The 14,321-nt window shown below is 36.2% G+C and overlaps 1 protein-coding gene across 1 annotated transcript in view; it reads left to right on the forward strand.

Moving 5' to 3' along the window:
* The window catches only part of COL28A1 (collagen type XXVIII alpha 1 chain), a 58,230-nt gene that overhangs the window by 13,226 nt on the left and 30,683 nt on the right, over positions 1-14,321 (forward strand). The window contains exons 11-18 of the mRNA XM_040061496.1: positions 3,558-3,626; positions 5,076-5,144; positions 6,369-6,437; positions 7,384-7,452; positions 8,227-8,295; positions 8,821-8,889; positions 10,206-10,274; positions 11,234-11,305. Coding sequence (XP_039917430.1) covers positions 3,558-3,626; positions 5,076-5,144; positions 6,369-6,437; positions 7,384-7,452; positions 8,227-8,295; positions 8,821-8,889; positions 10,206-10,274; positions 11,234-11,305 — 555 coding nt within the window. The remainder of the gene's footprint in view (positions 1-3,557; positions 3,627-5,075; positions 5,145-6,368; positions 6,438-7,383; positions 7,453-8,226; positions 8,296-8,820; positions 8,890-10,205; positions 10,275-11,233; positions 11,306-14,321) is intronic.

Raw genomic sequence — 14,321 nt, forward strand, 5'->3', positions numbered from 1 at the left:
GGAAAACAGAGTTCTAGTAATGAATATAGAACTTTTGCTAAGCTTAATTGGGGTCGCTAGTATTCTTATGTTGGATAAAAAAATTATTTTAGACATGCATGTATCTATTGATTTACTCAGACTGGCTGGCATTATTTTGACTGTTTTTAATTTATATTCAGATGCTTAACTAATATTTATTTTAAAAAAACCAAACCAACAACAATGTATTCTATGCTATAGCACCAGTAAGGTTCCATAAGAGTATATTAAAGGTAATTTTTGAAAACATTTTTTTAGTGAGGACAATGATAGTAACTATTCACAAATTTCAGTGAATAATTTACAAACCGAATTATTTGGTTACAGATTATAAAAGTGAGGCATGAAATCTCTGTTCCACTCATAAAAAACGTGATGAGCAGGGAGTACTTACGGTTATAATTTCAGGGGTTTATTTAAACTCTTGAACCAGCTACTAGATATAAAGTGCATATTTCTAGAAATCACAATATATTCATGAAAAGGCTGAGAATGACATTCTTAAAACCCACTGCTGTAGTAAGGAGCCTCTCTGGAAAATTTGAGTTGTGCAGTAGGATTTTCAATTAAAGGCTAAAGTTTTATTAACAGACATGTATTCAAACTTCTAAGGAAAAGGTTAAGTTTGAATGTGGATATTCAAAGTAGTTATTCCCATAAAATCATCCTGGGACAATTCTGTAAAAAATCCATCATTGCATATTTTCCTGAACACATGTCCCAGACCAAACTGCTAAGGGATCTGCTTCTTCTCTGATGACATATGAATTCTTTCCTCACTTATGTGGCGAGTTACAACTTTCCCAGGAGACTGAAAAAATCCAGTTTTCCTATGAAGAAGTTTAGTTCCTAGATGTCTCAACTAACTTAGAAATACAAAATATCAATAACATCTGTTAAAATATCTAAATCTATTTACATTGTTGTTGTCAATGTTTACTTTAAAGATAAAATCATTAAATTTGAAAGTTTGGGGTTTTTTTTTACTGTAGCTTAATCTTTATCACATTGTAGACTGAAATACAGAGTGTTTGTGTTCCTTCTAATATATATGTGCTTTCTGAAAAGCAAAGAAATTATATTGGCACTAACTGGAACTCATCCTAACATAATGAACAATTTGGAGGGGGCGGATGTTGGGTTTTTTGGGTTACACTGTTAGGTATGTTCCAGGCTTAAAATGGTACAATTTCAATATGTAAAAAGATTAAGCTCAGCTCAAGTGTAATTTTCCTTCCCATTGCCCCAGATGATATTACATGCCACCTGAAGGAAAATCCCAATGAGGAAAGAAAAAAAAAAAAAAAAGTGAGCAAAGTGTTAAACAAAGAAAATGAATACCAAAAAGCTTTTTGGAAAATCAGACTTTTCTCTTTACACATAGACAACATGATATTATTGCCAGAACTTCATGGTTTTCATAAATTCCACATTTCCCAAAAGCACCAAGACCACAGAAGATAAAACCCATTTGAAATTTGAAACATTCAGTCTTTAAAACAGACTGAATCATTTAAGTTTCCAAGTTTTGTATGTTGGCTGGTAGAAGGTTGTTCTTTCTCCACTAATATTCAGGCGTCCTCTTCTAGCCAGAAAAAACTGTTTCACAGAACAGCATTTTCATACTACCCTACAAGTTTTGCAGACATTTTCAGAAATAACCCATCTTGAGTAGAGCAGATCTTATCTTCTACAGACCATATATAATGATCCTCAGGTCCTGAGTCAACTAAACCTCTTGTGCTACTGCTTGCAGAGTCTTTAATGCACGTAGTGTAATCAAATCATCTTGTTTAGCTTGTTTAGCGGTGTTTAGCCTTTTTATCACAAGGGCTTCTTACATTCCCTACCCCAGCACCTGCCAGTAACATACGTACAGCAACAGCTCTTGCAAGGCACATGACACCGGTTATTGGAAGAAAAACTGTGTAATGTTTTTATCACAGTTAAAAAATAGAGCTTTTGGAAAAATACTAACTTCCACTGGACTCCCATCTGCATTCAAGGCATGGCTCTGTCATGTGGGTGAGCTTGCAAAGAAATGAATTATCCCTCAGAGTTACTGTCCTTGGGATATTCTGTCAGGAACAGTCAACATAGACAGGAAACAAAATGTACACTTGAGTGACAGGAAAAAAATTGGAGAGCACTTTCCCAGCACAATAAAGGAGGTTGGCTTATTGTTTCAGCTGAGAGATGAGCCTGCATTTATCAAATACCATTTTTCGGCATGCCACACCATCCTACACCATGTCATAAGTTTAGTTTTATCAACTGGACACAATGTGCAGTGCCCAGGGCATGGCTGAACCCGTTAATGTGGCTTGTCAAGTGGACAGGTACTGTTTTGGAATTGTTTTGGAAACCCAAATGATAAGTTCTGCCTAGGAAGACAGTCAACCTCATAGCTATGTTCTGTATTTTTGCAATAGTTGCGTGCACCGAATCCACATTAACACAGTATCAATGTTGTTAATACCTTGTCAGTGTCCTGTGTGTAGATACACTATTCCACTAAGTGATAGCAGTTTTGTCTGATTTGTTTATTTTAAGACATAAAGTCTCCTGGTGCTGTATTAATTTATTAGATTATGAAAATGTGCCAGAAAATCTTGCATTTTGAATAAGTTTTAAATTTCATAGCTATTTCCAAATTATTATACTGTTCTGTTGTGGAACAAATTTAAGTCTGAGCATCAAGTTCCATATTATTCTGCAGCAGTAGCACTACAAGTATATAGTTATCAGATATTAAGCTTCAAGAATAGTCTGTTTATTTACCTCTGCTGTATCTTTGCATTTCTGCATCTTAGCTTCATTCTTTGGCGGAATAAAAACTGATTGATTTTGTGAGGAAATATAATTTTTACACTTCTATTGACTTCTCAAGTGCAAAATTCTCGTTGAAAGGTTGCAGAACTCAGTATGTGTAATTTCTAAGTAAATGAAAGTTTCAATCCCCCCAAAATTAACACCTTCCCACAAAATAAACACATTTTGATAAAAAGAAATTTAGTAACTATGTGTCTGTGTTGGCTTTGTTAGAAACACAGTATACAGAAGAGAGGATGAGAAGGAGCTGCAGTCGAAGATAGCAGTAGGAACAACAGTCATGCTATGTGTGCATTTGTTGTTATGGCAAGAACCTTGAGTGCAATGTTAGAAGCTTAAGCACTGCTTCATTTCCAAATAACCATCCTTCTATCAAGAAAAGTCTGTGGAAGCACCAAAATATTGGATGAAATCAGGACCAAAGATATGACAAAGTTGTTTGTTTGTTTTTTTAATCTTTCATGATGCATATGAAAGAGTGGCTTTATAAAATTATTATCTCTTGTATGGCCAGCATATTGGCCCTGCTCCTAATCTAAACATATTTCTTCAAGACAGGTTTAGATTGTTTTGTTTTCTTTATTTGTTTTTTACTTTAAAAATGTATTTCTCTAGCTCTAAATGAGGCTTTGGAAAGATGCTCTGTCAGAATTTGGTTAAACTTCTGTTCACATCAATAGTTTCTTTCCGCTTTTTCTCTTTAGGGAGAACAAGGCCCTCCCGGTCCCTATGGTCCTGCAGGACCCCCCGGCATTGGAGAGCCAGGACCCAAGGTAACTCTCAGAAAGATGTTTGCTAAAGTGATAGCTGTGGGCAATCATTTTTTTTTTTTTTCTTTTTATGAGATTTCTCACCTATAGTTTCATCAAAATCAAACTCTTAACACCAAAATTTAAAACTGATTGACAGGCTTTTTTATTCACATAGGATGGAGATAAAAGACCTGCTTTTCCAGCAACTCTTGACTTTTTATGATTATCCTATTGATATAAGTCAGAAATAATGCCATTTAAATGGGGGTTACCTGTATGAGATAATTTTCAAGCTCTAGCAGCTGCTAGCACTAATGAGTAAATCACACTTCAAGGTATAGAAATACATCTCAGTCACTGTGATATATGTTAAAGTGAGAGATTTGCCTCGTCATTCACCAGGGAACAGATATTCTTAAAGATTTTAAGATTTTCTCATGCAGCATTTAATTCTTGCAGCTCATTTTATTGCAAAAGACTAGCAGATGGAATCCAGTCTTGGAAAAGTCATGTCTGCCTATGCTGACCAGCCAGATCTCCTTTCACAAAACTACAAAAGCATCTGCATAGGAAACATGACTCCTTAGTTTATGAGAGTTTTCTCAGAGACCTGCATCTCAGAGTCAGACAAGAAATGTAAATTGGGCAGAGCTAGACCTCACTTTAGTCTCTGGTGTAGATTTATGCCATCTTTTCCCTAGGTTTTGGAGCCAAATGCGACCATCTAATACACTTAGACTTGTTTGCTTTTAGTGCTCTAATTTGTACATTTATTGAATTCCTGCATATTTCCTATGCAGTGGGGCAGACCCCAGAACACATAGAGGGTTTTTGAGCTCATAAACCAGTATTTTGCCATGTAACAGGAGCAATGCTGGGTCCTTCCAGAAGGGAAAATAGTTTATGGAGAAGAAATGTCACACTGTCTCTTTACTACTCTATAGAAAGATAAAAATCCTCCGTGTTCTTATCCTTGAACCACACAGTCCTCAGTAAACTGGGAAAATTTTGAAGACTATGGTACTTTGTAAGTAGAAGATGCAGAAACTATACAGCTCCTGGAGTTCCCATGCAATCCCATATTCCACTGAAGCAGGCTTCAATTCCAGTACCTAGATAGAAGCTACAGTGAGCATCCCTCACACCTGAGCATTCCTGCTTTGGTACTGCAACCAAATTAAGTCTGAGTTAACTCCCTCATCCCTATCATCTCTTAGATGTTGCAATTTTAAGCAGTTACCCCTATGTCTTGATTGCTGGAATGCAATCTAGTGTTTCAAGTATTAATTGAAAGGTACTTTCAAATGTTTCTAAAACATGTATGGGTTTGGTTTTTTTTTTTCTTTTAGGAAAAGTTGCACATTAGATTTCAAACCTTTGTGGTGATGCCATTAAATCATCTATATGTAAATCTCTTCAAATGTACTAAATTGATTTAGAACTGAATTTTCTATTTTTCTTTTTCACAAGGGTGCTGAAGGTCGAGAAGGTAAAATTGGATTGCCAGGACCTCCTGGAATTGGTGAGCCAGGATTACCTGTAAGTCAGTGATATATGCATTGGGAATTGAAATGCAACAAAATAAGTCTTAGTGAGTGTAACTGATTGGCAGTAGCTGTGTTGGCTACTGATTCCATAAACCACCTCACACCTAGTCTGGAGCAGAACAGGCTATTCCAGCCCAATACGTCGGTAGTTGCATGTGGCTTGTCCAAGCAGGAGAATAAAACCACTTCCAAATCAGTTTTGGGAAAATAAATAAATAAATAAATAAATAAATAAATAAATAAATAAATAAATATGCGCCCACGCCCTCACACATATATATACACATATATATATACGTATGTACTCCTATTTGTTCAATTTGATGACAATCTTTAAAAACTGTCTGAAATAAATTTTTAAGAGGATGAAAATAAAACAGCTGTAACATCCCTCAACTCCTATGTGTAATTTGGATCACAACAAGAACAAGGAGGACCGAAATTACATGCTTTTAATTATGTCTTTATTTTTTGAATTACAGAGCTTTGGCAAGCTCTTGATTTAATGCTCACTGGCTTTTCTTCCTGAAATGTATAAAATGTATGCTTTTCTTGTGTATATGAAGCCACAAGTGTAGATGGGTATTAGATTAATTCTAATAGTATTTTTATAAGTTACTTTGTGGTTGTGAAAGACTATTTTTCTTACAAAAATATGTGGAAACTTTTTGTTTAATCAAGATCATCCTTAAAAAATACATACTAACTTTAAAAATTGAAAGTAGGTGAGTTTTGCAGGAGGGCAGAAAGTGTTAGAAAAATACTTATTTCTGTACTTGTTTAAATCAAAATCCTCTAGTGTTTCTAATTTAACCTGTCATTATGTATAAAAACTATGTTAAAATTGATGATTTTTATTATGAAATTCATTAAATTATATTAAAATTTAGGTGATACATTTCACTATAATAGTGATTATTTTATAAATAAATCTGCAGATTCATTTGAATTTTAAGAGTACAGTCTTTAGACATTAGTTATGTAATTCACATCAATGCAGCATTGGCTTATTCTATTCTGAATGACCCAACTAATGATTGCTACAGTTCATTTTAATTGCCTGGGTTCAGTCAGATACTGTGGAAGCATTTTCACTTATCCGTGTCATAAGTGTTGCAAAACCCTGTACTAGCAAATTAGACAAAATTTCTATAAAAAATTGAATTGCTGGTATAGATTGAATATATATATATATATATTTTTTTTTTTCTTTCAGGGACCACCTGGCCCTGCTGGTTCACCAGGTGAGAGAGGTCTGCCAGGAGAGGGCATTCAAGGCCAAAAGGTATCTTTATGGAAATTACTTTCTTTAACATTGTGGACCAAATTTGCAGTACTGTCTAATTTATTTAAAGCCATGGATAATTCCATTGGTATAAAGTGCTGGATGATGGATCTTGGATTTCTGAATCACTAGGCTCTCTGAATATTCTACTGATTTCAGAAACTCTATCCAGGTAATTACAAAAAAAAAAAATAAATTACAGTCCCTCTATCAGTAGTAAGTTCATGATTCTCTGATTTATGTGTTTAATAAAGATAACTTCTTTGGATAACGTTAGTGAGATAAATTGTCTTCCAACAAACTACTAAGCTATTTATGTTCTGTATTGGAAGAAAATATTCAGCAACTGTTTTCATTTTGCCTTACCATTTTGGGAAACTGAAAGATGGGTTGTATGAATCTCTGTGGACAATTATCTCATTTAGGACATTTGCTAGGCTAATATATGTCAACTTTCCTTTTTCTAAGAATAAGTACAAACAATCAAAGATTTATGAATAAATCATAACTGGGTTTCCCATCAAAATATATCCCTCTGTTTTAGTGGCTTCAGGATTCTCTAAAGCCTTGAACTCCTAAGGAAAGATTTTATTTCCTTTTATGGAAAAGGCATCAGTCATGTCCTTGCACTCAGTTCTGAACTGATCTCTCCTACTAGTGAATATATTGTCATGTTTTCAAAATGTAACTTCCTTCCTCCTAGTACTTAATTTTCTCCTTTTGAAGTCCTATGGTCAAAAACACAATGAATGCAGATTAAGTATGTTATGAATTGAAATAAATTTATTTTCTTTTTTCTAATGTTGGTAATTCCATTGGTTATTTTTCTAGTTTGTTTGTAAAGGAATGTCTTTTTCCTCATTATCCACATTGTGGCCAGTTTGTCTAAGATGGTGTTCTTTGTAAGTTCCCAAATAGAAATTTCAAAACTGTCATCTATTTCTAGGGTGAAAAAGGCTCTTCAGGTGTAGCTGGTCCTCCTGGACTGAAAGGTGAACAAGTCAAAGGTGAGAAGGTGAGGCACAGAGTATTTTTCTAATTGTATCTATACTTAATTGTATTCACAGTTAAATTAAGATTATTTTTTTACACTATATCACAGCTATACAAAGGTATGTTTTACCTGGATCTGAGGAGCTATTGTTCCATGCATCTCCATGGTCTCCATCCATCAGAACAAGCAGCTGAGCCTGTTAATGTTAACTTAGAGCACTAGGGACTGTATCCTATATAGCTGGGAGTATGATGGAAAAAATGTGCTTTTCCTCTCCTAAAACAATTTCATAACTGTTCTGTTTAAAATATTTTAATTTTTTAATAAATATTAAATTAAAAATCCTCAAGTCATCTAACCTAATGGACCTAGAACAAGCAAAGGAACGCTCAGATATTTTTAGGTTTTTGATACACTCCGTAGCTGCTGTGTTTACACTTGCAAGCTTTTCTTCTGAGTATTGTGCAAGAAATTGCATATGCCTATACAAGAACATCTTTAAAATTAATCTCAGTATGAAAAGATGATTTATAGATCCTTGTAATAATAAAATTACATGTGTGATCATCTAATGTTATAAACAAGATAGAGTTTGTAGGAAAGAAGGGGTATTATTTTTATTAGATCTGTTGTCATAGACAGATTTCCAGGTATTCTGAACACATTTAATTCAAATTGAAGCAGCAGACTTCAAGATATTACAGCTTGAGGACTGCTACTCTGTGTTTAGTTTAAACATATTCATCAGATAGCATGAACTGTTGCAAATTAGTTCTAGGTATGTTTTTTCTATAGGGTGAACGAGGCCAAGAAGGACCACAGGGCCCACCAGGACCACCAGGAATAGGCAATCCAGGAAGCCGGGTAAGTCTATGTTTTGGACATGTAATGAGCATTTGCATACTGTTTTCATTTTATATTTTATCAGAGCTGTAATTGTGATGTAAAAACATTTAAAATCTCTTAGTAATTTTTCATTTTTAAAAGTATCAAATTAGTTTTTAAGCAAAGCTTGTAAATGCAGCTGGTTTTGACTGATTTGAATGGTCTTAGAATCAAGAAAATGTAAATTTAGTCTAATCTGCATAATAATTTGCATAGAAGATAAATCAGCTTTGCTTTGATGGTGATATATTATACATAAGAATTTTACAAGGCTAAGTACCTACGAATTCTGAATGTCAAAGCCTTTGAAACTTGAACACATCCTTTAGCAGTTAGATAAATAAAAACAAACATTTCAAAAGAACTTCTGGGTTCTGTTAACTTTGGAAAGAAGTTTTCTTGTGACGCTAAGATAAAATCATTATTAACTGAGGTATGGACATGTGGTAATTTTCAGATGTGGAAGAGAGTAATGCACTAAAACTCATTTATTTTGCTTTATAGGGTATACAGGGTCCACAAGGAATCCCTGGGGCAAAAGGATCTCAAGGTTCTGGTCGGCCAGGACCAAAGGTAATGGTTCAGACATTGTTTTTGAAAAGTAGCACTGTCATGAAACAATAAGTGTCTTTGCCAGGCTTTTTAAAAGTGTGTTTGATGAGATGAAAATGTAACTTCATTGGAGATAACAATTCCTTTAGAATCTCAGAGAGAAAGCCATCCATGTTATAGTATGCTCCCCAAATGGAGCATATGGCTTCTGGCTGCTTAACATCAGCCCTTAACCTTTGTGAATGTGAACTTCTGGTTCTAAAGGAGCACATATTTATAAACAGAGAATCTTTCAGACATCTTTGTGTCCAATGAGTTTGGTGCCCCATGTACACTGTGTTGAAGTAAACGTTTTACCAAACAGTTTAGCTTTATCTCAGTAATGATTTTGAGACTTCAGGCTAATCTCACCACACCTTCAGCCTGGCCTTCAGCCTTCGGTGGTCATTGAGAGAAAGAACCAAAACCAAAGACGAAAACACTAGGAGAGGAAAAAGAGATGAAGTGTCCTTAGCTGACCCTGCACGGCAGAAGGAGGGAAAGTAGGATGAGAACGCAAAAATTAGGAAAAGCATTACTGCTGTCAAAGCCCAGGCCTCTAGTGGTAGAGTATCAGGTGAGCACCATCAGAGGAGGAAAGGGGAACTGCTGAAATATAATGAGAGCAAGTGGAATGAACTGTAATCAGAAGTATGCTTAGTAACCACCTTGATTTATGAAAGGAAGATATTAGTGACTGTAGCAAAAGCAGGAAGAGAACGAGTCATTTTCTTCTGGGTATAGCTTTGGCATGTAAGCTGCAGTTATAGCAGCAATATCTTATATTAACCTAGAGAAAAATAGGCACCTGTGAAACATTATGTGATAGGCCAGTTCTCTTAAGGTGATGAAGCAAAATTTAAAAATTGAATTCCTATCTCTTTAACTGTTTGAAAACTACAGGAAGAAGAGTTATGACTTTCTCTTAAGCAGGACTTCTGATTTTTCTTTATTTGGAGTCACGTTTTATTCAGTAACCAAGGAGGTTTTGATATAGCCCTGTAAATTAAAAAATAAAATGTATTAAAGCAAAGAAAGATGGAGTGATTAATTTCAACTTTCTGCCCATTGCAGGGTTGAATAAAATAGATGCAGCCCTACCTACAAGTTACAAGCAGTTTTAAAGAACAGAATCTTCCAGTTAAAAACTGCTTGTCTGAAAACTTGATCACTTAGGATTATAGAATTGTAGAATATCATCACATCTGTCTCTATGTGTAAGCAGCTATTTAAATAGTGCAAGTAGTGAATAAAGCTAAATTGTGTTTCTTATTAAACTAATGACTTTTTGTTGCTAGGGTGAACCAGGTGAACCTGGACAAAAAGGAGAAGCAGGACTTCCAGGAACCAACTCATCAGGACTTAAAGTGAGCCTGCTTTTATTTTTAATTGTTCTTTGCATGGTCTTTCGATTCTTCCAATAATTAGTGATAAACTAAGTAGAAGATTTTTTGGTATAAATTAGCTGTGGTCAAAATAAGAAGGAATTTTAGTGTCGGTCATCAAAGCATTGCCACTGCCATAACTGGAATAAAGTTTTCCCCTAATCTTTTCTAGTCTAGTGAGGTCTCTCCAGGGCCTGTTAGAAAGGTTGCTAACTCTGTCCCCCTGTTTTTTTCTGATTGGAAACAAAAAGCCAGTCTGTGTAACTGTGGTGGCTGTACTGCCTGTGCATTGGAAGAGACATTAAACACTTAAAGCTTTGGATTCAGATGCCATATTGAAGATTGTAAACCATATCTTTAATGGCTTAAGTAGGGCTCCCAAAATCAGGTAAGGTGGCACAGACATCTCATTTTTAATGATTTGTTTTTTGGATCATGAAAGAAGTGCATGGCAGGACAGCTTCCTATGAATTCTTTCAACCTTTTGTGGTAAATGTTAAAAGTAATGCCTTGGTCAGCTTGTACAAATGGTGAGGGATTAGTGCCCAGTCAATAACACCATTCAGACATTTTTGGCTGACTATCCTTCAAGTGCCAGTTGTTTGACTTAGCAAGTAAATTACATTCATGTAATATTGTTCTTGTGCACGGAATAACAAACAGCATCCAGTCATGGCTTTATTCACTGAATAAATATAAATTTATTCAACACAAGTCCAACATTTAAGAAGTAGGTGGGAAACTTAGAGAGAAATTTCAAAAACTTATTTTATGGGTATTAAAATTACTGTCTCTGGAGAATATTAACTTACTGGAAATAGCAACCTTTATTTGAGGAAATATATTGTTTGTCTTTAATATTTTCACAAACTGTTGGGTCCATTTTACAGAATAAAAGATTTATTGAAATATGCAGGCATAACAATGTTTTCTTCTTTAAGGGAGATACAGGTCTACCAGGACCCTCAGGAGAGAAGGGGGTGAAGGGAGAGAAGGGGTTGATGGGGAAAAAGGTAAGGAAATCTATCTTACCATGTGTAAAAGGTGTACAAAAATGGTGATGAAGGAAGAACAGATTATTTGCAGGTTTGCAGTGGTAAGGAGTTCACCCTTGAGGAAAGCATATGCCGATACTTTTGCCAGGGATGAGGGACTGGGTGAGATGTGTCCAACAAACTATTCAGTAGTTACCATCTGAATGAGCAACTGAGCCTTTTGTGGGCAATTGACTACTGTTAAATTTCACAATCCTCTTGGAGAGCAGATAGCTCATGTCTTTAGTCTGTTCCTTGTGGCCTATTCAGGTCTTTCCTGACGGTGAGAAGTAATGCTCCTTCAGTAATGCTCCTTCAGTATGTAGGGCATCTCACAGGGTGGTGAGCTGTGACTGAAACCTGTCAGCCGTGGGGCAGGAACCCGCACAAACAGCTGAACTCAGCGCTGTTTGTTTTCAAGGGAAACTCTGAGCATCTAAGAGAAACTCCACCACATTTGGAAAAAGAAGCATAAATTCAAAATGGTCATTTAGAGGGGTGCAAAGCAGAGAGCCCAAAATAGTAAATTTAGAGCAAATAAAATGAAAGCTTTTAATTTTACTCTTTCCAAAATGAACGAGCTGCTGAGTAAGCAAAAGCCAGTGCTTTGCATGATTTTTAACTGCTGCTGAGAATCCAGGTGCCTCCAGACCACTACTGTGCAGCTCTTAGGTGAGGGTAGCGGCTGGCTGACATGTAGAATTGATAAACTAAACATAATTTAGAGTAAGCAAATCAGCATTTTTGACTGTGGGCTTTAAATCAGAAAATATTTGAATAGCTGTAATAAATATCTATTAAGAATGCAACTTCACATTTTTGTCACCTAGAAGTGAAAATACCAGTCCGAAAAGCTCTAGCCTGAAGCAGTAAGCCTTCCACTGTGCGAAAATATATAGCATTTCTGTTGCTACTTAGTTATATTTTTAACACTTGTATCATCCACTGCTCAAAAAGTAAGATTCCAGTGTATCAGAAGTGCATCAGTATTGAGAGTAAATGTCGGGTTAAAGTTACAGATGGTCCTTCTGGGTTTTTGATTTTTTTCTCTTGTATATTGGCTTTACTCTGATGATTAATTCTCTGCTATCACCTTCCCTGTTGTAACCCACTGAAGGTAAAAATAGTAGTACTGAGCAGCTACCCTGGTGTCCTGGTTTAGGGCAAATTTGGGAGGAAACCTCCAAATAGGGTCCCTCTGGGAAGCAAACCCAAACAGCCCCACCCCGCAATCAGTCCAGGGAAAAAATGTTGTTAGAGAAAGGTGGAAAAAAAATTTAACAAACAAAGTGCCTACAAGCATAAAGAATTAATAATATGACACAATAAAACCTCTCATTGCTCTGAGGTGAGATGGCAAACTCAGAAAGTTCTTGTGGGTTGTAGCTTGGCTCGCTCAGTCTCTTATCAGTCCCTCTGGTGCTGGAAAATGCCAAGGTCCAGGCTCCGGTGGGCCACAGCGAAATCTCGCTGTCTCTCTGAAAAAGAAAAACATAAATACAAAAAACAGTCCAGGGAGCTTCTCTGCTTCAGCTAGCTAAAACACACTTAAAAGCAAAGGAGATCTATGTCCTGCTGTCTGTCTGTGCTGAACATGACAGTCCAGGAGCAGAATGCATAGGAGTCAGGCAGTTTCTGAAAACAAACTCCACGCTGCTTTTTTCTCCCCCTTTGCTCTCAGAACTAGTCTTAAAGGTATAGAATTTAATATACATCTGTCTTAGTTTGGAAAAGACAGGTGGAGCTTTCCTTGGAATGGAGAATGCTAACCCCCTCCCTCCAAATTATTATAATTTTGCAATTAAGGGCCTTCAGGCAAAGACTTGGGAATAGGAATAACAATTCTTTACTAGTAATATTAAAAATACAAATGTAGTAAAGCAAATAAACAATCAAATAAATCTTAGAAACACTGACAGAGTCAGAATATGACCTGACACCCTGGTCAGGGTGCTGGAAGCAGTCCAAATAAGTCCTCCTGGAGTGGAAGGTGGGCATCTGTATAGAGGTGATCCTATAGAAGGGTCCAATGGTGGCGAAATGGGTCGTCTTTCCTCTGGAAATCCACTGAAAAAACAAGCTGCTTTGGTGTTCTGAATTCAGCTGTTATCTAGGTAGGAATGCTTGGCTCCTCTCACTGGGTGGAGCGTCTCACAATGGGATGATGTAATTTTATCAGTCGTGTGCTGAGCCTTAATGGCCCATTAACAGAAGATATCCCCCGGAGGGAGGATGGGTAATGGAAGAGATAAGGAACATTGCTCCACCTAGTTTTAATAGCTGGCCCAGTAACAGAAGGCACCCTCCCCGAGATAAAGAAAAAAACACCTCTTCAACTGGTTTCAACAGATTGGGAATAGAATACATGCTTTTGGTTATATATTGCAACTCAAGACAACATAATAAACAGAGCAGACAATTGGGGATACCAGCATCATAAAGTCACCCCAGGATACCTGGGTATTCAGGGCAGTGCAAAGAACAGCTGGATGCCTGAAGGGAGTAGCAAGGTGATACTACAGCAGTTATTTGCAGGTGTGACGATGTCTCACTAAAGTGGGATCCAGACTGATGCCTATCAACAACAGGCTCTGTAATATCACTCTCATCAACAGTTCAAATCAGAAATGGATTTTAACCTCATTTTAAGTTACCTTTCACTCTCTAAATTACTTAGGGATATCCTGATACAGTAATCTGACTTGTATTATGCATAAATATTTTGTAGGTAATGTTCCTTAATAGAATGTTTCTGTGTGGGCTATTTGTGAGTAATTTAATGTAATGTTCCTGGCAAATATTTTCAGCCTGGATTGGCCATTGGCCACAGACATGTCTAAAATTACTTCTCAGAATTGGTCCATCAAGACATTTTCTGATAACTTTGCAAGTATTTCTTGTCCTCTTGTAAGTATATGCATGGAATCCTTCCTACAAAAGATTGATGCAGCTACAAATGGCACTATTACAAATGTCTCTGAAAATAAGGAATATG

Source organism: Hirundo rustica, chromosome 1 (assembly GCF_015227805.2).
Source record: "Hirundo rustica isolate bHirRus1 chromosome 1, bHirRus1.pri.v3, whole genome shotgun sequence".
Classification (NCBI taxonomy): Eukaryota; Metazoa; Chordata; class Aves; order Passeriformes; family Hirundinidae; genus Hirundo; species Hirundo rustica.